At 44.0% G+C, this 24,779-nt stretch overlaps 1 protein-coding gene across 1 annotated transcript in view; it reads right to left on the reverse strand.

Moving 5' to 3' along the window:
- ppp1r12c (protein phosphatase 1, regulatory subunit 12C) overlaps positions 1-24,779 on the reverse strand; it is a 34,654-nt gene that overhangs the window by 7,494 nt on the left and 2,381 nt on the right. Inside the window, exons 3-18 of the mRNA XM_063195210.1 lie at positions 19,436-19,566; positions 18,487-18,605; positions 17,842-18,001; positions 14,480-14,624; positions 12,877-12,951; positions 12,341-12,420; positions 10,991-11,103; positions 10,471-10,538; positions 9,845-9,975; positions 7,399-7,486; positions 6,413-6,566; positions 5,639-5,763; positions 4,525-4,574; positions 4,059-4,098; positions 2,069-2,173; positions 1,448-1,498 (exon numbers count right to left, since the gene is read on the reverse strand). Coding sequence (XP_063051280.1) covers positions 1,448-1,498; positions 2,069-2,173; positions 4,059-4,098; positions 4,525-4,574; positions 5,639-5,763; positions 6,413-6,566; positions 7,399-7,486; positions 9,845-9,975; positions 10,471-10,538; positions 10,991-11,103; positions 12,341-12,420; positions 12,877-12,951; positions 14,480-14,624; positions 17,842-18,001; positions 18,487-18,605; positions 19,436-19,566 — 1,635 coding nt within the window. The remainder of the gene's footprint in view (positions 1-1,447; positions 1,499-2,068; positions 2,174-4,058; positions 4,099-4,524; positions 4,575-5,638; positions 5,764-6,412; positions 6,567-7,398; positions 7,487-9,844; positions 9,976-10,470; positions 10,539-10,990; positions 11,104-12,340; positions 12,421-12,876; positions 12,952-14,479; positions 14,625-17,841; positions 18,002-18,486; positions 18,606-19,435; positions 19,567-24,779) is intronic.

Consider the following 24,779-nt stretch of genomic DNA (forward strand, 5'->3'; position numbering starts at 1 on the left):
AACTTACTGATAAATGTCCTTGGTAAATTATCTGTGTTGTCAAACTTCAATGGTTTCACTCACTTTTTCATTTTTATACATAGTCAAAATCTGTTAGCTGAACGTAGATAAAACACCTAACAATTTTTACTGGCAGTGCTTACACAATGGCAAAGGGACAATGTATTTTGAGGGTACTGATGATATAATTGATATGAAGAAATTTAGCTTAGACACATGGGTAAACTGTTTTTGGGGGTGATATGAGCGAGTGATGAGGATCCATGTAGTTATACTGAACCATCCAGTTTATTTTGACAGAAGGACTAAATGAATGCAAATGAGCCAAAGCAATTGAGAAGGATCTATGCCATTTTGATGGTACTAACTATATGTGAGACGGTTTAGTGCTGAAGCAAGAATGAGGTGTTTTGGGAGTATATGACATTTTGCTAGTTATCTGAACTGTTGTGCAGAAGTGTAAGAATGTTTGGCCAAATGACCCAATGGTAGGAATGTCATCTCAGTTTCAAGAAATGAGCCTAACCAATCGAGAAAAACTGTAATTCAACCATTATCTGGTTGCAGTCATATGATTCGTCATGATCACATTGGACAATCACACGTTCATTGATGACTTATATGAATAAAATGTGCTGGCATGTTTTCAGAACAACCATTACACTGAGAATCAACCAATTGGGATAGATCAGCAAGGTACATTCATTTAAAAAATCTACTAAATGTAAGCTGATTGTGTTAACTGTAGGATACTTGTACATAGCCATTTGCAAGGATGTACTAAATGATTGAGACATGTACAAAAGCATTTGAAATTTGATGAAAGCAATGATAAATGCCATTCTGTTGTGAGGAACTGCAAATTAGTTTTGGGATTTGTCCATGTTTTGAGAATGACATCTCAGTTTCAAGAAATCAGCCAAACCAATGGAGAAAAACTGTAACACACTGTCCGCCAAACTGTGCTATCTGTCTGCTGATATCTTCATGCAAGTTGCTATTTACCTGTGAAGATTTTGGAGGCTGACAGCCCTTGGGAAGAAGCTGTCTGTCCCTGTTTGTCTTGGCTGTTAGCACTGTACGGTGTGACCCCCTCACCCCTCACCCCACACACGGCCCCTAACAGCCTCATTACCATAACAAAATGAGTGATTAGTGTATTAGGTAAAAGCCACCGGGTCAAATGACCCCTCTCTGGTACTTCTAGGTAGGCAGAAAAATCCTGGTAGTTCTAGTGTTAAAACGCCGTTGAGGTCCCATGAAATCAGGGGAAGTGACGTCACTTTCAAGCTCTATCTAGGTGAGAAAGGGGCAATTGTGGAATGGGGACATCTAGATGAGAAAGGGGCAATTGCGGAATGGGGACACATCTAGGTGAGAAAGGGGCAATTGTGGTAAGAGGGTAAAAGGGGTAAAAGGGGATAAGATGCAAAAACAGGAAACTCACAAACTGCTCCAACTCCAGCATGGCCGGCCGCTCTGATCCGTTTTCCTGGCTCTGGCAACCAGCAGACGGATCAACACACACACACACACACACACACGCGCACACACGCGCACACACACGCGCACACACACGCACACACACACACACACACACACACACACACACACACACACACACACACACACACACACACACACACACACACACACACACACACACACACGCATACACACACACGCACCCGTACAACAGAGAAGCACAACACCAATGGCATTAATACCCTGCACCACATACAAGGATGGGCAACCTGGAATCATTAGTCAACAATCCAGTCAACAGTCAACAAGTGGCAATAAATAAACACCACTCGAAACGAAGCGCGACTAAGTGAAACGCTTGTGTCTCAGTTGATAACGAGAATCTGGTGCGACATCGGCCATCCTTCTCCTACTCATCTCCTCTCATCTCCTCCTCCTCATCTCATCTCATCTCCTCCTCATCTCACCTCATCTCCTCTCCTCTCCTCTCCTCTCCTCTCCTCTCCTCTCCTCTCCTCTCCTCTCCTCTCCTTTACTCTCATCTCATCTCCTCCTCATCTCATCTCATCTCATCTCATCTCACCTGCCGAAGTCGTTCCAGCTCCACTTTGCTCTGACTGAGTAGCAGTTGAGTTTCTTGTAGTTTTTCCCGCAGCGCCGCATTCTCACCCAGCACCTCCGTGTACAGCTGAGGACACACACACAATCGCACAAACGCACACACAAAACCCAAGTTGAAGTGGTCAGGCACAGTTGTAATGCAACTGCCACTTGCTGTGAGAACTGGATCATTATTTAGAAGAGGACGTCAGGTTGGGAACTGGATCATTACCAATGGGGCACCTAAGTCATGCCCTCTACTTCCTGGTTCATGGGGCAGGGGGAGTCAAAAAATCATTACTGGGCTTGAAATGAGTGTTTTTTGACACCAATCTAAACCTTGGACCTCCACCTACGCACCACAAATCCACCACGACTCACCTCGTTCACTTCCATTCAATTCTTTTGCAACGTATTGCCCCATGAACCAGGAAGTAGAGGGCGTGACTTAGGTGCCCCATGAACCAGGAAGTAGAGGGCGTGACTTAGGTGCCCCATGAATTAGAAGAGGACGTCAGGGTGGCGCAACCACAGCTAATGTCACTATTGGTCAATCAATTACTTGAACAAATATGTTTCATTTAACACTTTTAATAAACGTCATTCAGCAAAAAAACAATTTTATCCGTTAAATAGTCATTAGCTGTGCTGTGATGTAACTAATGTAAATTGATGGTGTGGCAAGTGCTGCTAGATTGGGCTTGTGCCACCTTTACTGTCAAAACGAAAGAGGGTCATTTCACGTGAAATCATACACTTTGGGACCCGACCGACACGGATTTCAATCATACTTGATAGATTCACACAAAAGCAGTTCTGGGGTGCTACCTTGCTACTAAACAGACACAGCAAGTATGATTGAACTCTGTGTGGATTGGGTCCCAAAGTGTCTGATTTCACGTGAAATGACCCATAAGAGGAGATGTCACTATTGGTCAATCAATTACTTGAACAAATATGTTTCATTTAACACTTTTAATAAACGTCATTCAGCAAAAAAACAATTTCATCCGTTAAATAGTCATTAGCTGTGCTGTGATGTAACTAATGTAAATTGATGGTGTGGCAAGTGCTGCTAGATTGGGCTTGTGCGGATGTCGTGCCGAAAAGCGAGTCCCTGCCAGAACACGAGTGCCCTCATTGAAACCAATGACATTTTTTGAGAGAAAATTATAATAATTTTTGCAGAATTAATTGCATAATTTATGAACTAAACATATGCTTATGAAACATTACTCGTCCTCCACTTAATACGAGCTATTTGAATGAAACCGTAACATTTGTTATGACAATTCTTTGATTATTTTATGGAATTAATACTGAAATTGTAACCAGCTCTTTGTAATACTTCCAGAATGAATGTAGATGCTTTATTGATAGGCTTTCCATCTTAAATTGTGTCGGATTTGTCAGCAAAAATGGGTAAAAAATATCTGAAAAATTGGTCATTGGTTTCCATTGGTTTCAATGAGGGCGATCGTGTTCTGGCAGGGACTCTCTTTTCGGCACGACACCACCTTTACCGTCAAGACGAAAGAGGAAGTTGCACAAAACCACATCCTGCGCCACCAGGGGCAGGTGCCTCCTTGTAGAGTTAGGGTTATTAATTCAACACTCAGAGAGTGCATTTAACAACTTCATTGTACTTCACTGAAACAAGTGTTTTGGTAAAAAAAAACCCTGAAAAATGCAAATTTGAACTTGTGCAACCAAGGAATGTCTGTTTGAGAACAGTTCAAAGAAGACTTGAAACCGTATGGAAAGTAGTGACGATGACCACAACAAAGAAAAAGGGCTTCTTGATGTATGAAAATAGTTGCAGGACATTAAAAAAAAAAAAAAAAAACCCACTGTTGATGCGGAGCCTGCCCTGCATAATGACCTTTGTATCTATTACAAATACAGTATCCAGCACAACATCTACATGTCAGACTTAAAAATGAGCAGAAAAACTAGAATATCAGGCCACTTACCAGCCTGTAGTTGTCTGACGGGTCCTCTGCCTGCGGTTCACTATTGAGAACAGAGCACAGTAAAGCATTAGCAGGTGGTTCACTAGTTAATTAATTCCCCTGAAGTGACCAAATAAAACAGACATTCATTTTGCTTTTTAAAAGTAACTGCAGAACGCAGCAATGCATTAGTGTACACAAGCGCACCACTTGCACACGCACACAAAAGGCAACGGAATCACCATTTAACGAGAAGTTCTCACACAACAGGTAACGGAATCACCATTTAACGACAAGTTCTCACACAACAGGATTCTTGGTCCAGAGGACTATTCATTCCCCTGAAGTGATCAGAACATAGAAATTCATGTTGTGTTTTTGCAGGATTACAACAGGAGCTGCGCACCCCAGAGGCAGGATGAAGAGCATGGATGCTCACCTGAGGGTGTTGTCCGAGGGTTAGGGTTAGGGTTAGGGTTAGGCTCACCTGAGGGTGTTGTCCGAGGTGGCGTCTTCAATGGCCTCGCCGTCCTCAGTCTAGACAACATGTGATTGAGGTCAGAGGTCATTAAACATAGTAGAACTGAAAGGCCAGAGGTCACAGAGCATAGTAGAACGGAAAGGTCAAAGGTCACAGAGCATAGTAGAACTGAAAGGTCAAAGGTCATTAAACATAGTAGAACTGAAAGGTCAAAGGTCATTAAACATAGTAGAACTGAAATGCCAGAGGTCATTAAACATAGTAGAACTGAAAGGTCAAAGGTCATTAAAAAACATAGTAGAACTGAAAGGTCAAAGGTCACAGGGCATAGCAGAACTGAAAGGCCAGGTCATTAAGCATAGCAGAACGGAAAGGTCAAAGGTCACAGGGCATAGCAGAACTGAAAGGCCAGGTCATTAAACATAGTAGAACGGAAAGGTCAAAGGTCACAGAGCATAGTAGAACTGAAAGGTCAAAGGTCATTAAACATAGTAGAACGGAAAGGTCAAAGGTCACAGGGCATAGTAGAACTGAAAGGCCAGGTCATTAAACATAGTAGAACTGAAAGGTCAAAGGTCACAGAGCATAGTAGAACTGAAAGGTCAAAGGTCACAGAGCATAGTAGAACTGAAAGGTCAAAGGTCACAGAGCATAGTAGAACTGAGTGGCTAATAGACACCAGTGGCTTCCTTCACCTCTGCAGACATCTAGAGATGATGATGATGATGATGAAGGCGTGTGCGTGTGCGTGTGTGTGTGCGTGCGTGTGTGTGTGCGCGTGCGTGCGTGCGTGTGTGCGTGCGTGCGTAGTTGCTTCCTTCACCTCTGCAGAAGGCGTGTGTGTGTGTGTGTGCGTCCGTGCGTGTGTGTGTGTGTGCGTGTGTGTGTGTGTAGAGATGATGATGATGAAGGCGTGTGTGTGTGTGCGTGCGTGCGTGCGTGCGTGCGTGCGGGCGTGTGTAGTTGCTTCCTTCACCTCTGCAGAAGACGTGCGTGTGCGTGTGCGTGTGTGTGTGTGTGGGCGTGCGTGCGTAGTTGCTTCCTTCACCTCTGCAGAAGACGTGCGTGTGCGTGTGCGTGTGTGTGTGTGTGGGCGTGCGTGCGTAGTTGCTTCCTTCACCTCTGCAGAGATCTGAACGACTCCGGTGGAGCGCCTCTCCTTCCTCATCCTCCTCCGCTCCCGGGGCCCAGACCGCGCCTCTCCCTCGGGCCCCCCGGGGCCCCCAGCCTTCTCTGGCTCGGAGTCTGCAGTGAACAGAAGGATGTCAGCTCCAATCCCTTCACATTCTGCATGATCAGAAGGATGTCAGCTACAGTGTCTAAACATTCTTCATAGAAACGGCTACACTTCACTTTGTTGATGAATTGATCAATCTGAATGGGGAGCCAGTAGAGCAAGTCTCCACGTACGAATACTTCGGCATTGTATTCGATTCTCAATTAAAATGGGCTCAGCATGTTGAATGCCCTTCAAGTAAACATAGGCCTCCAGCTTCGGGGTAAATATGAAAAGCCTTCAAGTGAATCTAGACACGTTTTCTGGAATATTCATCATGACGGGGAAAATAACACTTTTCATACATGGAAAGGGGGATCTTTTCCATGTCCGCCATTTTCAATTTCTAGAAATAGAGATATCTAACTGCAAAAAATACTATGCTTTGGTCATACTGGTCATACTAGTTTATTACTTAGTAAATATTTACGAAAAGATGAAATGTGGCAATAGGCAGCACAGTTTCATTGAGCAGCAGCACAGTTGCAATATCAACTCTATCCACCATCCTACACAGTGACTATAGACCCGTTTTCAGGAACATCTGCCTCCATACGCAGGTGTCCATTCAGCTCTCCTCTCTCTGGGTGGAGCAATAAAGTGTGTATAAGACCTCACCTCTCTCTGCCGGCGTAACCGTGACGATGGGGTTGACTGGCTGCACGCTGCCCGGCGTAACCGTGACGATGGGGCTGACGGGCTGCACGCTGCGCGGAGGGTCATTACGCGGCACAGTGCGCTCCGCCTCCTTAAGGTCCGTCAGCGTCACACCCTGTTAACCAAAGCTCAAGTTAGCGTTAGCCATTTGTAGTCTTTTATCCCATTGAAACCCATTATAAGACGCCACTATTGAATTACACAAATTGTGCCCTACTACCAGGCTAGACAAGGCTGAAAATGGACAAAAATCTGGAGATCTGGAAATTCACAACTTGAAAAAAGGGCAATACATAAAAAGAATAGGTGGCATGCACTGTGCCTCAACGTCAGGGTTAGGTGAGATTTGGTTTAAGAATCAGGTATGCAAGTACACAGTGATAGATTCTTACTGTTACACCTTAATACAGTACTATCAAAAACTAAAAAAAGACAAGAGCATTAAACAAATTAACAGAATAACCGAAGGACCAACAATGGTAACATCAAATCATCAGAGCGTTTGTTTTTGTTGTGTTTGTTTACTTTTACATGATTGAAGAAAACAAACACTCATGATTTGATTCAACAGGAGGTCAAAATGAAGGCAACACATTTACTGAAGGGGTAAATGGATCGTTTTGTTTTAAGTAGCAGATGTCAGGGTGGTGCCCTGACAAATAATGTTGTTCTGAGTCGTTTCCACCACCAGTTTACTCAGCCAATTACGTGCCACGTTAATGACTGACTTACGATTGACCAGAAAGATATATGGAAGACGGGCATTGGATGCATGGAGGTGCCCAACCACACACCTGTATAGGTATGTGTGCCCAACACTAAACTCGCGCACCCACCAATCGCGTCCACCCTCTTTGAGCGAAGTGGTGGTGGAATTGCGACGAGGAAGTGCCTTGCTAATCGGCGAAGCTAATCAGCCAAATCCTGACCCCCTGGTCGGGACTGACCTGTGTGGAGCGTCGGGACTGGCGCATGAGGCGTGAACGGGCTTTCCTCTGAGACTCTGACTCCTCATCCCGCGCAGGAGCCTGGAACCTATCAACACACACACACACACACACACACACAGACACACACACACAGACACAGACACACACAGAGACACACAGAGACACAGACACAGACACACCTTACTTACTAGCATTTACTAGGCCTTGGGCAAGGCACTTAACCCCAAATTGCTCCAGGGACCGTAATCAATACCCTGTAAGTAATTGTAATTTGTTTTGGATAAAAGCGTCAGCAATGTATTGTACAAACCCCAACTCCGATGAAGTTGGGACGTTTGGTAAACAGTGAATAAAATCAAAATGCTATCATTTTCAAAACATTCAATCTATTCATTAGATGGAGAATAGTGAAAAGACAACATATTAAGTGTTAAAACCGAGAAAAAATATTGTTTTGGGGGACATATGTACTCATTTCTAATTTGATAAATCCAACACGTCTCAAAAGAGTTGGGACGGGGATCAGTGAAATTTAGTAAACATCCAAATAAGATAAAACAACAAAGAAGAACATTTCAAAATTAATTGTACTGACGGACAATATAGGTGTCCAGGTATAAGATCATCACAGAGAGGCTGAGTCACTCAGAATTAAAGATGCAAAGGGAATAATTACCATAGTTATTACATACATTTTTGAATTCCCTTTGATTTACCACGATTGAGTGTATATAAGACATATTTTTGTTAATAAAATCATTGTATAGGTTCATGACATCATGAAATATATATTGGCTGTAGTCTCACTCTAATTCCTGGAGTGCTAGAGCTATTGAAAATTGACCATATTAAGAATGCTTAATGCATGGAAATGACACAGGGGTTTAACATTCTCCTAAGCACCTGAGCTCACTTGAAATAGACCCAGAAGACATGGGAAACTGTCCTTTGCTTACAGAAGTCAGCAGAAGTTGTAGAAGTCCATTCTTTTTGACAATAATAGAGCATTGCACATCCTGTGCTACAGTGAAAATGGACCATCCAACTTGTGTTAGTGCTAGCTTCAAAAGTCAGCCTCCATGATGGCATGCGGATGCAGTAGTGCATTGGTTAAGATGTTCTCACTCATCTGTAGAGTTAAATACAGTGCTGAATGGTATAAATGGGTTTTAAACAGCATGAAAAGCCACTCATGCATTATATTTTGAAGGGAGATCTTCGATTACTGCCACATAGTAAGGTCAAATTGCATTCTCTACTATGTTTTAACAGTTTGGCTCCATCATAAGGACCAGCATGTGATAAAATGGTGGGTTTTTGGTCAAGACCTGTCACACTGTAAGCACTACAGAAAGGAAAACATTGCAAAACATGACAAGGAATACACCCACCATTTAAGCTGGTGAAATCATGTCCAAGATAGGAATTAACACTGTTTTTTATATAAAATCATCTCATCGGTTAATGTATTTAACTGTTAAGTGTTGTCTTGTTTTGCTTTTAGTCTTCCTCAACATTTGCTGCCATTTATTGTCCCCGTCCAAACTCTTTTGAGACGTGTTGGATTTCTCAAATTAGAAATGAGTACATATGTCCCCCAAAACAATATTTTTTCTCGGTTTTAACACTTAATATGTTGTCTTTTCACTATTCTCCATCTAATGAATAGATTGAGTGTTTTGAAAATGATAGCATTTTGATTTTATTCACTGTTTACCAAACGTCCCAACTTCATCGGAGTTGGGGTTAGTACAAACAGGCTTCATTCATCTCGTCAGTCCCACTATCATGCTTGACTATCGAGAGGATAAACTGATGTAAAACTCAGTTGTGTACCACCTGACATGGTTTGGGGATGCATGAATGCTGTCAACATTGGAAATCTGAATTGCACCTAAATGAAACATGCATGTCAACATGCACTGTGACTACTGAAGCAGATCATGATGCTCTCCATAGGATTGCATTCAAATCTCACACCAATCTATTTAAGCCAGGTGCAGACTCAAAATGTAAAAGTTCTATGTAAAGAAAAGTTGAAACACACACCGATGACCACCCTTTTAATCCCTTTTCACTTTGAGACGATTCGAGCCAACACGGCCACATCACTACCGGATTTTAATCTGGGGTGTACTCACTTTTGTGAGACATTAATGGCTGTATTGAGGGTGGTAACTAGCCAGGCTGTGCCCTCCTAGATAGTCAGGCTAGGTGGCCACTAGTGGTGTCAACAATGATCGCTTCGGCGAAGCAATCCAATGCGGGGCATGGACGATCCAGAATCGATCCGGCAAGTTCCAGAATTGATCCGGCAATTTTTGTAAAATTGTAGAATTGAATCGGATCGGATCACAGAATCGAATCGAATCGCTACCTCCCGAATCGTGATCGAATCGGATCGTGAGGGCAGTGCCGATCCACACCACTAGTGGCCACTTACTTGCGTCGGTCGGCCATGTTGGCGCTGGGGCTCTCGGCGGGCGAGTCCCTCTTCTGCGGCGTGGGCTGCACGCGGGCCGTCCGGCTGGACAGCTCCTGCTCCCGCTCCTCTTGCTCCTTCTCATCCGCCGTCTGCAACATAATCAGCACATTATCAAAAAAGCATACCACAGAGTGTAGTTGAGATTCAGTAAAGAATCATCACCATAGGGCCCAATGAGTTACTTCACCGCTAAGGACCCCGTTAAAGAAGAAAAAAGATAAAGAATAGGGCTGTGACGATACACTCTACTCGTGATTCGGTTCACATCACAATTTTTGACCTACGGTTCAATACACCCCACGATCTCTGAAATGCATCATCACATCACATATGGTTGTTTTCTGCAATGAAGGATAACAGAAATTGCCTCCTTACATCACTATACAGTATCGTGACTCTGAGTATCACAATTTCTTGGTTCGATCCAATAACGTTTACAGCCCTACTAAAAAGGCAACACTGGTTTAGCCCTTTTTCCCCCAACCTCAAAGAATTTCTAGACATCCACGACACCTTCTAAATTAGGTTTGCAAATGGAACGAAAGAAGGACAGAACAAATGTTGGATGCCTGCTCTCATCTTACCTTATCACCAAGACTCGTAGTGGAGGTCGTGAGGCTTTCACTGTCTGGACTGGATACAGTAGATGTTTCTGCAACACATCAAATCAATTCATATCACATCAGCTGAAACAGGATAGAAGAGCAGATGCTGGTGTTACAGACCCATGGGGCTCTTCCCTGCTTCTTGCATTAACAAGACTTCCACAGGGGCAGCGGAGTCTAATATCGAGACTTCCACAGGGGCAGCGGGGTCTAATAACGAGACTTCCACAGATTCTAGAATCTCTTGCACCAGACGCCTGCTGCATTCTAGAATCTCTTGCACCAGACGCCCGCTGCATTCTACTACTCTCTTGCCACTTCTGTAATTTTTTTCTGTCCCTTCACACAATCCCGCACATTTTGCACTCTTTTTACACCCTTGAACACGCTTGAAAAAAATACCATACTGTTCTTCATTGGTTGTAGAACAAAAAAAGTATTAATATTCAAACAGAGTCACAAACAAATCTGTAAGTCTAACAGCTTGCATTGGCTCTACCTGGGCTGCTTTCGCGCTCCTCGTTCATGTCGATGCCTCCGGAGATGCCGCGCTCCTTGGACTGGTCCTGCACGTTCATCTTGTCTCTGCTGCTCATCCTGCAAACAGACGTCCTGGGGGGGGGGGAGGCGGGGGCAGTAAACGATTTATCAATACAAACATGTCAATTTCCAAAAATGTTCCAAAATGGATATATATCATACAAAGCGGATTCCAAAAAAGTTGGGACACTTTGTATTTTCAAAACATTCCATATGTTAACAAGGTAGAACATTATGCACAGACAACATATCAGTTGTTAAAGTCGAGCACAATTATTGTTTTGAGGTAATTATGGGATCATTTAAAATTTCAATCTTGCAACAAATCCCAAAAAAGTTGGGACAGGGCCAATAAAATGCTTTTTATATTGGATAAGACTAAACACAACACAAGGGATGATACTGAACAGTTAAATACTTTGACTGATGGCATCATTTTATTCAAAAAATTGATATTTTAATGTGCGAGACATGATTTCAGCAGCTCAACTGATAGGTATGTTCTTCAACTTGTTTATCTTTTATTATGCTGAATATGTGGCATATCCTCATTCATTTTCTACATAACCTGGAGGGTGCATGACGCCATAATTTTCAAAAAGGATTGAATATTTTCCATTCTGTAATCAGAGGACAGTTTCACATGTCTCCTAGGTCCATAGAATGAGCTTTTCTGCATGCAACACTATTTAATGTCTGCATCACGTGCATTAATCAAATGTTGTATTTATGGTCATTTTTTCGAGAGCTGTCATAGTTGGAGTGTCATAGTTTGCTTATTGACCACGAGTATGTCATGATCTCATAACTCGTGCAATGATTACACAGAACTCTATATTACTGAAATAGGCCTTATATGCCTGCAATTTTGATAATTCAATCTTTCTGTGTAATAGATCAGTAACTAGTCCCTCAAAATCTTCGCTGCTGAGTGCCACAGCCTCTATGTGATGGTATTTTATTTGTGCATGCATGTTGGCAGTCAATGTAGTTCATTTTAACATATTCTTGCTTGTGTAATTTTTAGAATTATCCAACTATTACAACATGATCACATAATTACCTCAAAACAATAATTCTGCTCGACTTTAACAACTGATATGTTGTCTGTACATAATGCTCTACCTTATTAACATATTACATGTTTTGAAAATGCCAGCATTTTGATTTTATTCACAAAATACAAAGTGTCCCAACTTTTTTGGAATCCGCTTGTATGTATGTATGCATGTATGTATGTATGTATGTATGTATGTATGTATGTATGAACATATACTTGATGGGGAACATGGTGGCGTAGATGACTGACCTGCGTTTCTTGCCTGCAGCGCCACCTGCTGTTGACCCCTGGGCATTTTGTGCTTCGTTTTGTGACCTTTCATTACGCCACTGGAAGAAGATAAAGAAATGACCATCAGTTAGTCGACTACAGTTAGACACACACCACCTGTTAAGCAATATACATATACTGCACATTTCACACAACACCCTGTTAAGCAATATACATTACTGCACCAAGCACACATTTCACACAACACCCTGTGAAGCAATATACACTACTGCACATTTCACACAACACCCTGTTAAGCAATATACATATACTGCACCAAGCACACAACACCCTGTTAAGCAATATACATATACTGCACCAGGCACACATTTCATTATACAATCATTATAATGAGCTGATGCATGTTTTATGATGAATCAAAATAAAATGTGGCCTATACAACCAGCTGTAAGAGAGAAGGGATCGAGTAGCAGAGAGGGAGAGGGAGGGAGAGAGAGAGAGAGAGGGGGAGAGAGAGATAGGGAGAGAGGGAGAGAGAGAGGGAGGCTGCTCACGTTAGCTTGGGTTTGAGACAACTCTTCCAGGAGGGCTTCCACACTCTCGTCTGCCACGTCAAATGGGGTTTGGCCCTATGACAGACAGGCAGACAGACACATCAAATGAGGTTTGGCCCTATGACAGACAGAGAGACAGACACATCAAATGAGGTTTGGCCCTATGACAGACAGAGAGACAGGCAGGCAGACACATCAAATGAGGTTTGGCCCTATGACAGACAGAGAGACAGGCAGACAGACACATCAAATGAGGTTTGGCCCTATGACAGACAGAGAGACAGGCAGGCAGACACATCAAATGAGGTTTGGCCCTATGACAGACAGACAGACAGACAGACAGACAGACAGGCAGACAGACACATCAAATGGGGTTTGCCCCCAAAGACAGACAGACAGACAGACAGACAGACAGACAGACAGGCAGACAGGCAGGCAGGCAGACAGGCAGACACACAGACAGGCAGACAGACACATCAAATGGACTTTGTCCGTAAGACAGACAGACAGACAGACAGGCAGACAGACAGACAGATTGATGCAGTAAATAATGTGGTCCATTTTCAGTCCATTGTCAGTCTTAAAGGGACACTGTGTGAGATTTTTAGTTGTTTATTTCCATAATTCATGCTGCCCATTCACTAATGTTACCTTTTTTATAAATACTTACCACCAACATAAAATTCTAAGTATCCACTATGACTGAGAAAATTGCACTTCTCATACAAGAAAAGGTTGATCTTCTCCATGTTCGCGATTTTGAATTTCCAGAAATAATTTTTAGCTGCAACAATGACTGTACTTGGACCATACTAGAAAATATTTGTTTATTACTTTGTAAACTTTCATGTAAAGATCAAATTTGGCAATAGGCAGCCCAGTTTCAATGAGCAACATAGTTGCAGTACCTTTTTTGACCATTTCCTGCACAGTGTCCCTTTAATGGAACAAAAAAGTCCTCCAATAAAGCTGTCAAATCTAAAACAACCTACGTGACAAGAGTAGCTGAGGTCACTGAAGAAGTTTCGCCATGAATTTGCTTTAAATCGCTTTGGACGTGAAATTGACATGACTATGTTAAATTTAAGGTCGACTTGACTGACTGGGTGTTAATTTGAAAATAAAACTGTGGGTTGCTTCCAAACATAATCTCACTGTATTTATATAGTGACAATAAAAGCACTCTACTCCACTCTAATGTAATGTGATGTATTGAAGTGTAATGTAATGTATTGTATTGTAATGTGATGTACTGACTGCGGAGCTGCGAGCCTCCATGTCACACAGCTGTTCGGCCAGCAGGCGGCAGGCTTCTAGAGTTACAGCCCTGATTGTCATGTGATGTAATGTAATATATTGTAATGTAATGTGATGTAATGTATTATAATGTAATGTAATGTAATGTATTATAATGTAATGTGATGTGATGTAATATAAGAGACATACTGCGGAGCTGCGGGCCTCCATGTCACACAGCTGTTCGGCCAGCAGGCGGCAGGCTTCCCCCTGGCCCCAGTGATGTGATGTGATGTGATGTGATGTGATGTGATGTGATGTGATGTGATGTGATGTGATGTGATGTGATGTGATGTGAGAGACATACTGCGGAGCTGCGGGCCTCCATGTCACACAGCTGTTCGGCCAGCAGGCGGCAGGCTTCCCCCTGGCCCCAGTGGGCGGCGGCGTGGAGAGGGGTCCAGCCATCCAGGTCCACCGCCGACACGTCCAGACCACACTGGCACAACACCCTACACAAGACATGAACGCCGTTAGCCATTAGTGTATTGTAGTGTATTATAGGGGGGGTCCAGCCGCCTGATAAACCAGCCTAATGTAGTGTAATGTATTATAATGACAGGAGGGGTCCAGCCATCCAGGTCCACAGCCGACACGTCCAGACCACACTGGCACAGCACCCTACACAAGACAAGAGGACAACACAACAACAACGACGCCATTAGCCATTAGTGTAATGTATTATAATGACAGGAGGGGTCCAGCCATCCAGGTCGACCGCCGACACGTCCAGACCACACTGGCACAGCACCCTAAACAAGACATGAACGCCGTTAGCCATTAGTGTATTGTAGTGTATTATAATGACAGGAGGGGTCCAGCCATCCAGGTCCACAGCCGACACGTCCAGACCACACTGGCACAGCACCCTTCACAAGAGGACACCACAACAACAACAGCAACGCCATTAGTGTAATGTAATGTAGCCGACACGCCCAGACCACACTGACACAGGACCCTACACAACACATGAACGCCGCCATTAGCCTGATAAACCAGCCTAATGTATTGTAATGCATTATAATGACAGGGGGGGTCCAGCCGCCTGATAAACCAGCCTAATGTAGTGTAATGTATTATAATGACAGGGGGGGTCCAGCCGCCTGATAAACCAGCCTAGTGTATTGTAGTGTATTATAATGACAGGGGGGGTCCAGCCGCCTGATAAACCAGCCTAGTGTATTGTAATGTATTACAGGGGGGGTCCAGCCGCCTGATAAACCAGCCTAATGTATTGTAATGTATTATAATGACAGGGGGGGTCCAGCCGCCTGATAAACCAGCCTAATGTAGTGTAATGTATTATAATGACAGGGGGGGTCCAGCCGCCTGATAAACCAGCCTAATGTATTGTAGTGTATTATAATGACAGGGGGGGTCCAGCCGCCTGATAAACCAGCCTAATGTATTGTAGTGTATTATAATGACAGGGGGGGTCCAGCCGCCTGATAAACCAGCCTAATGTATTGTAGTGTATTATAATGACAGGGGGGGTCCAGCCGCCTGATAAACCAGCCTAGTGTATTGTAGTGTATTATAATGACAGGAGGGGTCCAGCCGCCTGATAAACCAGCCTAATGTATTGTAGTGTATTATAATGACAGGGGGGGTCCAGCCGCCTGATAAACCAGCCTAGTGTATTGTAGTGTATTATAATGACAGGAGGGGTCCAGCCGCCTGATAAACCAGCCTAGTGTATTGTAGTGTATTATAATGACAGGGGGGGTCCAGCCGCCTGATAAACCAGCCTAATGTATTGTAATGTATTATAATGACAGGGGGGGTCCAGCCCACACTGACACAGCACCCTACACACGAGGACACAATATGGCGTTGTTCATGTTGGTTTCATACCAACTCTCTCAATGAAAAGAGTTTAATAACACACAGGGCTCTAGAGTGCGACCAATTTGGTCGCACATGCGCCCTAATATTTTAATAGTGCGGCTAAAAAAAATCGGAGTTCGCACTTGTGCAACCAGCCTTTCGGGGGAAACAAACCATGCAACTCTGAAAGTCCAATTGCGTTGTCTGCGCTCAATATCGAGGTTTAAACAAATCAGAATTAAGGAAGGGCGGAAACTTCATCTGGTTGGTCGTGGTCCAGTGTGTGTGTGAGCGTGCGCGTGCGTGTCTCGTCTACCTGCTGCCAGTACTAACAATCCATCGTCATCATTTTCGGTGAATGAACCGGAGAAGGTGCCAAACATTGAGCCACATAGCTCGAAGCAAAAGAGGCGAAATTGTATTATTGCCGGAGAATTGCTAGGGCAGTTTCCCTGGCTACGATATGTCAAGGGTGAAACTGTGATGCACTGCATATTGCAAAGTGCGGAGATGCGATGGCTGGTAACAATTTGTTTGCCGCTGCCAAACATCTCGCATTGAAACGTTACAAAAACGACCGCATAAATAAAACACTCGACATGCCGTGATAAAGTTCCCCTCTCCCCACTAAGCTGCATGCAGCATCAAACAGGACCTCAGAGGAGACCGCGGTGATAATTAAGTCCAATAGCTTACAACATTGAGGACATTTCATACACGAAGTTTAGTCACAAATAATTCTCCATAGAAATGGCCTCGTTGTGAATTCGACCTACAGCAATGATGTGGCGTGTGCCCAATATATAGGGGTCTTAGCAGACACTTTAAAGCTGAAGACTTCTGGGGAAATAACAGACAGCGCTAATATCCTTTCTAATATACAGATTACTGACAGTGCGTCGTCATTTTACGCACGTCCTATCTTGCAGAGAGGAAGACCAGTTTACATAGGCCTACATTGGTCACATATAGGGGAAGCATGCCCAAGTTAAGCATGTCATTTTGACTTTGTGTCAATAATATGCCCATTTTATGTTGTTACTGAAATGAAACATAAATAGGCCTGCAAATAAATCCAAAATGCAAATGTAGACTATATTGCATCCGAAAAATAAGTTTAATAAGTAGCATATGCTACTATTAGGCCAACCAATGAGCATAGACAGGCAGCTATTTAAAAATAATAATAACAACAACAACAACAACAACAACAACAACAACAACAACAACAACAACAACAACAACAACAACAACAACAACAACAACAACAACAACAACAACAAGCATTTTAAAACTGCGATGGAATGTGTCCGGAAATTTGGGTGCACCTAACTTTTGTGCTGGTGCACCCAAGAAAAAAAGTTGGGCGCACCAGTGCAAAAAGTTAGTCTAGATCCCTGATACACATGGGCACCATAGATAGCCGACGCGTTTCGTGCCTTCATTAGGCTAGACCATTTAAAATGAAAAATAAAACATCAAAGAAATCATCATTGTCAACCAAGTGTGTTCCACATCCTTCTCAGATTCGCAACCTTTGTTTTATAAGTACAATTTTTATTGGGCCAACACCCATGCCTTTAGCTGGGGCCACGCGTAGTGGCGTGCGTGTGCGTCTGTGTGTGTGTGTGTGTGCGTGCGTGTGCGTGCGCGTGTGTGTGTGCGCGCGTCTGTGTGTGTGCGTGTGTGTGTGTGTGTGCGTGCGTGCGTGCGCGTCTGTCTGTGCTCGTGTGTGTGTGTGTGTGTGTGTGTGTGTGTGTGTGTGTGTGTGTGTGTGCGTGCGTGTGCTCATGTGTGTGTGTGCACGTCTGTGTGTGCGTGTGTGTGTGTGTGTGTCCTCACTTGATGGCCTCTAGGTATCCCTTGGCAGCGGCGACGTGTAGGGGCGTGGCCCCGGTGCGGGGGTTGTGGACGTCCGGCGGCAGGCCCTCCGACAGCCAATGGCGCGCATCGCTCATGATCTGCTCCTCCTCCTCCCGCTTGGCAGCTTTTAGGTCCACACCTGAAACACACACACACAGAAACTATTAAGGTGAACACCTGAAACACACACACACAGAAACTATTAAAGTGAACACCTGAAATACACACACACACAGAAACTATTTAAGTGATACTGTCCCATTTTTGGAAATACGCTTTTTTTACACCTCCCTTTGAGTTAAATAATAGGGGTTTACTGTTCTTCTACAGTTTCAACCTCTCTCTGAGTATGGCAGTACAAATTTTACCTCCAAGGTAGCAGTTAACATTGAGTCCTATGAGACTAGCTGACGGCTAACTGGTCTCATAGGACTACCAATTCTCTCCCAAAGCAATGGCAGCATCTGTGGTTGAGCTCCATGGGACCCCATTCATTCTAACAGCCTTTGCGCTCCTTGGCGCTCCTCTGCGCTGTCTGGATGGCGCCACTTAGTGGACAGTACCACCCGAGGCTCCTCTCTCGTACTACCCGTACTTCCCTCTCTGGTTCAGTGCAGGACTGACCTTGCTTCTGCGTGTGTTCCTGGAGAAGTGTCTCCGTGGCCTCGTCCTCGGCGATGTCCAATGGGACGTCTCCGTCACAGTTCACCGAGCTCAACAAAGCACCCTGATCAAGCAGGAACCTGAAAAGAGAACATGAAAAGGAAAAAGGGCCCGTTGGTCATTTAAAGGGCCAGTTGATTTCTCCTCCTGAGTAAATCTAAACAGAAACCCTCAGCTTACTGTGCAAGCCTGAAACCTTAACCCCCCAGCCCAAAACTACACAGACCATAGTCAATGCAATGAAAATAATGGTCATAATGGATCATATGCAATGCATCATAATGGTATTGAATCGTGACATACTCGGTTATCTGAATAGTAATGGTATTGAATCGTAATCATAATGGTATTGAATGGTGATCGTTACGTACTCGGCTATCTGAATCATAATAATATTGAATGGTGACGTATTCGGTTATCTGAATCATAATGGTATTGAATGGTGATCGTTACGTACTCGATTATCTGAATCATAACGGTATTGAAGGGTGATGTACTGGGTTATCTGAATCAAAATGGTATTGAATGGTGAGGTATCTGAAACATAATAATACCATTACATACTCGGTTATCTGAATAGTAAATCATAATAATATTGAATGGTTACGTACTCGGTTATCTGAATCATAATGGTATTGAATGGTGATGGTTGCGTACTCTGTTATCTGAATAGTAATGGTATTGAATCGTAATCATAATTGTATTGAATTGTGACGTACTCGGTTATCTGAATAGTAACTTAATGGTATTGAATCGTAATCATAATAATATTGAAAGGTGATGGTTGCGTACTCGGCTATCTGAATAGTAATCGTATTGTATTGAATGGTGATCGTTACGTACTCGGCTATCTGAATCATAATAATAATAATAGTAATCATAATAATATTGAATGGTGATCGTTACGTACTCGGTTATCTCGACGTTTCCGCAGCTGGCCGCCACGTGCAGGGGGGTCCACCCTTCGCTGTCAACCTGGTTGACGTTGGCACCCTGCGTCAGGAGGAACGCCACCACCTCCATACTGCCGTCGATACAGGCCTATAGAGAGTAGAGTAGAGTAGAGTAGAGTAGAGTAGAGTATTACATTACTATTACATTATATTACAACCCTGCGTCAGGAGGAAGGCCACCACTTCCATACTGCCATCGATACACGCCTGCAGAGTAGAGTAGAGTAGAGTAGAGTAGAGTATTACATTACTATTACATTATATTACAACCCTGCGTCAGGAGGAAGGCCACCACCTCCATACTGCCATCGATACAGGCCTGCAGAGTAGAGTAGAGTAGAGTAGAGTAGAGTAGAGTAGAGTAGAGTACAGTAGAGTAGAGTAGAGTAGAGTAGAGTAGAGTAGAGTAGAGTAGAGTACAGTATAGTAGAGTAGAGTACAGTACTCTGCTCCAGAGGTTGCGCTAGACTTTTTCACAGTCCGTCATTTTGACGAACAGGGTCGAAAAAAATCCGTCATCGCCTATGTTTTAATTCTCCACCTCGTTTCTCAATGTGGGGGGTCGCGACCCAGCACCGGGAACAACACATGCGCAATTGCGGCCAATTGAGAGTAAACCGCTGTGAATACACCCCCTTTCACTCGACATTCATTCTCCAACTTTGAGGATGGAGTCAATTTTGCTGTCCACTTTCTCTCTCTGCCCCCCTCGCTGCACTAAAGCTGCAGATATCTCTCATGACGCGCGTCTGATTCAGTGTTCAGCGATATGGTCACCACAAGCACTTTTTTAAAAGACGCGTGGAGGGCTTTATCCAACAGATGTCAGTCACTCGTTTTGCTCGGATTAATACACCGATTGTAATACAAAGGCGCAGTGTTAAATGGGTTAACATGCACGATGGTAAGGAAAACCGTCTTGAAGCAGAAAGGTTTAGCCCATGCAGTCGACAAAGGCACTGAAGCCTACAACAGGAAGACGACCAGATTTCGCAAAACTTTGTTGAAAAATGTCTGCGACGGTAAAGGGAGCCTCTCTGTACGTAGCCCCATCGGCTTATATGTTGGCTCTGGGAGCGCGGTAAAGTTGTCTGAATAAAACATATATCGCCTATAATGGGTGAACCAGCTATCGAAATGAGAGAAGGTTAGCCGTTTCAGGCAACGTTTGCCAAGTTGTAAGTTGCGTTGCCTGGTTAGGCTCTTGAATATCCGTCGTTTTTATTACTTAATGTCCTGAAGCCGTTTTAGACCTGCGTTGCCTTTGAGTGAAGGTTCTGGCTAGCAAACATGCTATTCGCATATTTGTTTATGTTTCAAGCGAGGAGTTATGAAACAATGCTTCTATGAAGGGCGATAGAGGGACAACTTCGTCATTGGCAGAAAATCAGATAGTCGGTAAATGTAGTAGGCCTAGGTCTACACATAGTTCTGAATCTTAAAGTCGAAGTCACACGTGTATGGTGGCAACGTCTTAGTTATTTTAATTCATTATTTGGAACAAGTGGAGAGGCGCGCGCTCTGCTGCAGCCAGCCGCACAGCCCAGCTGTGGCGCATGGTATGACAAGCAGGGAGAGAGGGAATAAGGCAAATGATAGTAGTATGAAATTATCTGCGCTGATAACTATGCCTAATTGAAATGCATATTTGCTCAACTCGATAGAGGTGTAGGCCTACTTAAACTTGTAATTTATTTATCATCACCCTGAATATTGATCCGTCAAAATGACGGACAGGCTTCAGAATTTTCCGTCATCCTTCAAAAAAATCCGTCAATGACGGACATTTGTCGGTTAACGCTACCTCTGCTCTGCTCTAATACTCTACTGTACTCTAATACTCTAGAGTGTTATATTATTATTATATTACAACAGCAGGTCAGGAGGAAGGCCCCCACCTCCATACTGCCGTCTATACAGGCCTGTAGAGAGCAGTTACATTACATTACTATTACATTATTACATTACTATTACATTACTATTACATTACATTAGTATTACATTACAACACACATAGACACTTCTAACCAAAGTGGCATACCGTTATTACAGTGTATTGGTTACAGTCCCGTGAGTCCCCAAAGTGGCATACCGTTATTACAGTGTATTGGTTACAGTCCCGTGAGCAATGTGGGCTGAGGTGCCCAGGGATCATAGCACTTGAGCCAGGTACTAGGACAAGTGGGATTCAAGCCCACAACCATCTGAGCAGACCTGATCTCCAACCAGTGGAACATGGCTAGAAGTAAGCACCAGCGGGCCATTCCAGAAACTTACACACTCTAAAAACAAGTAAAGGCACGTTAAATCAAAGAGAGCAGACACCAGAATTAACTTCTCCATTACCAGGTTTACAACGGAGTCAGCCGGACGCCATACTCATTTGAGAAAACACAAAGGGGCTCATTTATTTTGAAGTCAACCACAACTATCGTACTCGTGGGATTTAGGATGTCCCAGCCAATAAATTGGGTCTCTTCCTGGGTAGGCGGAGCCTGCTGAGAAGGACCCCTGTGATGAGTGAAGCATTCAGTAGATGCGAGGAGGTCTGTCAGGCAGGTGCAACTAATCCAAAATACTGCAGCTAGAATTTGAACTACAACAAAAAAAGGAGAACACATCACTCAAGCACTTCTAAAACTCTTGTCGTGCATTAAAGGGCCCTCTACACCAACCTAATGTTTGGCATTAAAGGGCACTCTACACCAACCTAATGTTTGGCATTAAAGGGCACTCTACACCAACCTAATGTTTGGCATTAAAGGGCACTCTACACCAACCTAATGTTTGGCTCTTGTGGTGCATTGGCTACAGTTGGCATGTTCAGTTGGCTTGAGGCCTGCGTCGGTGGTCGGACTCCATACTGGACTGTGATTGGTTTGTACTAACTGGGCAGGAGGTGGGAGGGCATTTGTTACCTCTAGTTGTTCAGTCTAGAAAACAGCAGGCTACATGCAGGAAAGGATCCGCATATGCACTTAAAAACAAGTAGAAAAAGGCGCACACGTGTGAGAAACGTCCATTCAACCCTTTCTCTTATGAAATGCTTATTTTGTTTTAAAAAGGAATTAAAAAACGTTTTTGTCTTTTGAAATAATCATAGCAACAGAAACTACCAAAATACGGTTGATCATAAGTTTCCATAGCCTGGTGATTGGGGCTGATAATGTCCATATGACTTCATGGAAAAGGGTCTGGGTGACCATCACACACAACCATCTTCATAGAAAAGGGTCTGGGTGACCATCACACATAACCATCTTCATGATAATGACCATAATGATGATGAATGGAGTCTTACCCTCTTAACTAAAACTTTCTTCGTCCGTTTCTACCGTAATAGTACTTAGTGCTAGATATAGGTCATCTAAGAAATGCAAAAACTTCTGATGGACCCTTACACTCAACCACCCTTACACCCTTACACTCCCGCCACCCTTACACTCCCCGCCACAATGAAGTATTCTGATGGAGGACCCTAACACTCCCGCCACAATGAAGTCTCCCGGACCCTTACACTGCCCGCCAGCCTTACACTCCCCTCCCGCCACAATGAAGTCTCCCATAGTTTTTCATGATTCATATGATGCGTCTTCTAACAAATAAAGAAGCGGATATCTAATATAATAATACAATATAATAATAATAATAATAATAATAATAATAATAAAGAAGCGAATATCTGTTCTGTCTAGAAAGCTCATTGCTTGCTCCGCACCCTAACCTCGGACACTGTGCTGCACCGTGTTATGCAGATTCTATATTCGGCCCCTTTACTGGAAGGAATTTTAAAAACTGGCCCTCAGGTACTTTTAATTGAATGCCCCTGGTGTAGCAGTGCGCAGGCATGTTTCGGGCATGAGAGCGGCGCCATTTCAAATCAGTGTTGCGCACGGAGAACACCTGACGAGGTGCAGAGACGCGTGCACATGCATACGGTGCAATATTGACAAGAGGGAAGGGAGATCGTCCCAGCTAACCGCTCGATGATACATCCAGTATCGTGAAAAACGTTGTGCAACAGCACAACAGAGGCAGGGGGGTCGTCCCAGCTAACCGCTCGATGATACATCCAGTATCGTGTAGAACAACACAACAGAGGCAGGGGGATCGTCCCAGCTAACCGCTCGCATCCAGTATCGTGTAGAACAACACAACAGAGGCAGGGGGATCGTCCCAGCTAACCGCTCGCATCCAGTATCGTGTAGAACAGCACAACAGAGGCAGGGGGATCGTCCCAGCTAACCGCTCGATGATACATCCAGTATCGTGAAAAACGCTGTAGAAGAGCACAACAGAGGCAGGGGGATCGTCCCAGCTAACCGCTCGATGATACATCCAGTATCGTGAAAAACGTTGTGCAACAGCACAACAGAGGCAGGGGGGTCGTCCCAGCTAACCGCTCGATGATACATCCAGTATCGTGAAAAACGCACAACAGCACAACAGAGGCAAGATGACACCGCTCGATGATACATCCAGTATCGTGTAGAACAGCACAACAGAGGCAGGGGGGTCGTCCCAGCTAACCGCTCGATGATACATCCAGTATCGTGTAGAACAGCACAACAGAGGCAGGGGGATCGTCCCAGCTAACCGCTCGATGATACATCCAGTATCGTGTAGAACAGCACAACAGAGGCAGGGAGATCGTCCCAGCTAACCGCTCGATGATACATCCAGTATCGTGTAGAACAGCACAACAGAGGCAGGGAGATCGTCCCAGCTAACCGCTCGATGATACATCCAGTATCGTGTAGAACAGCACAACAGAGGCAGGGAGATCGTCCCAGCTAACCGCTCGATGATACATCCAGTATCGTGAAAAACGTTGTGCAACAGCACAACAGAGGCAGGGGGGTCGTCCCAGCTAACCGCTCGATGATACATCCAGTATCGTGAAAAACGCACAACAGCACAACACCACAACACCACAACAGCACAACAGCACAACAGCACAACAGAGGCAGGAGGACTTCCTGCCCACAACATGGGACCAAACATGGTTTTCATAGTTCACGCCAACTGATGGTTTAAGTAAGTTTGGACACATCATCATTTGTTTTTAGGGACTGTTCGTTATTTGTTTTCGGGGTCACCGGAAGAAAATAGGTGAGGGTCACGTCATTTTTTTCATTGCTGCGTGAAGGGTCATCATTTTTTTTAAAGCTCGCTATGTTTTGTTGTGTCTGAAGAACATTATCATGTGACTAAATGTACGAAATGCCCCTGCGTACGTAAAGCAAGCTATAGTTTTCAAGAGGGTGCCGACAACATTCAGTAAGCAGCAGCGTTGGTAAA

The sequence above is a fragment of the Engraulis encrasicolus genome, chromosome 1 (genome assembly GCF_034702125.1).
Source record: "Engraulis encrasicolus isolate BLACKSEA-1 chromosome 1, IST_EnEncr_1.0, whole genome shotgun sequence".
In the NCBI taxonomy this organism is placed as follows: Eukaryota; Metazoa; Chordata; class Actinopteri; order Clupeiformes; family Engraulidae; genus Engraulis; species Engraulis encrasicolus.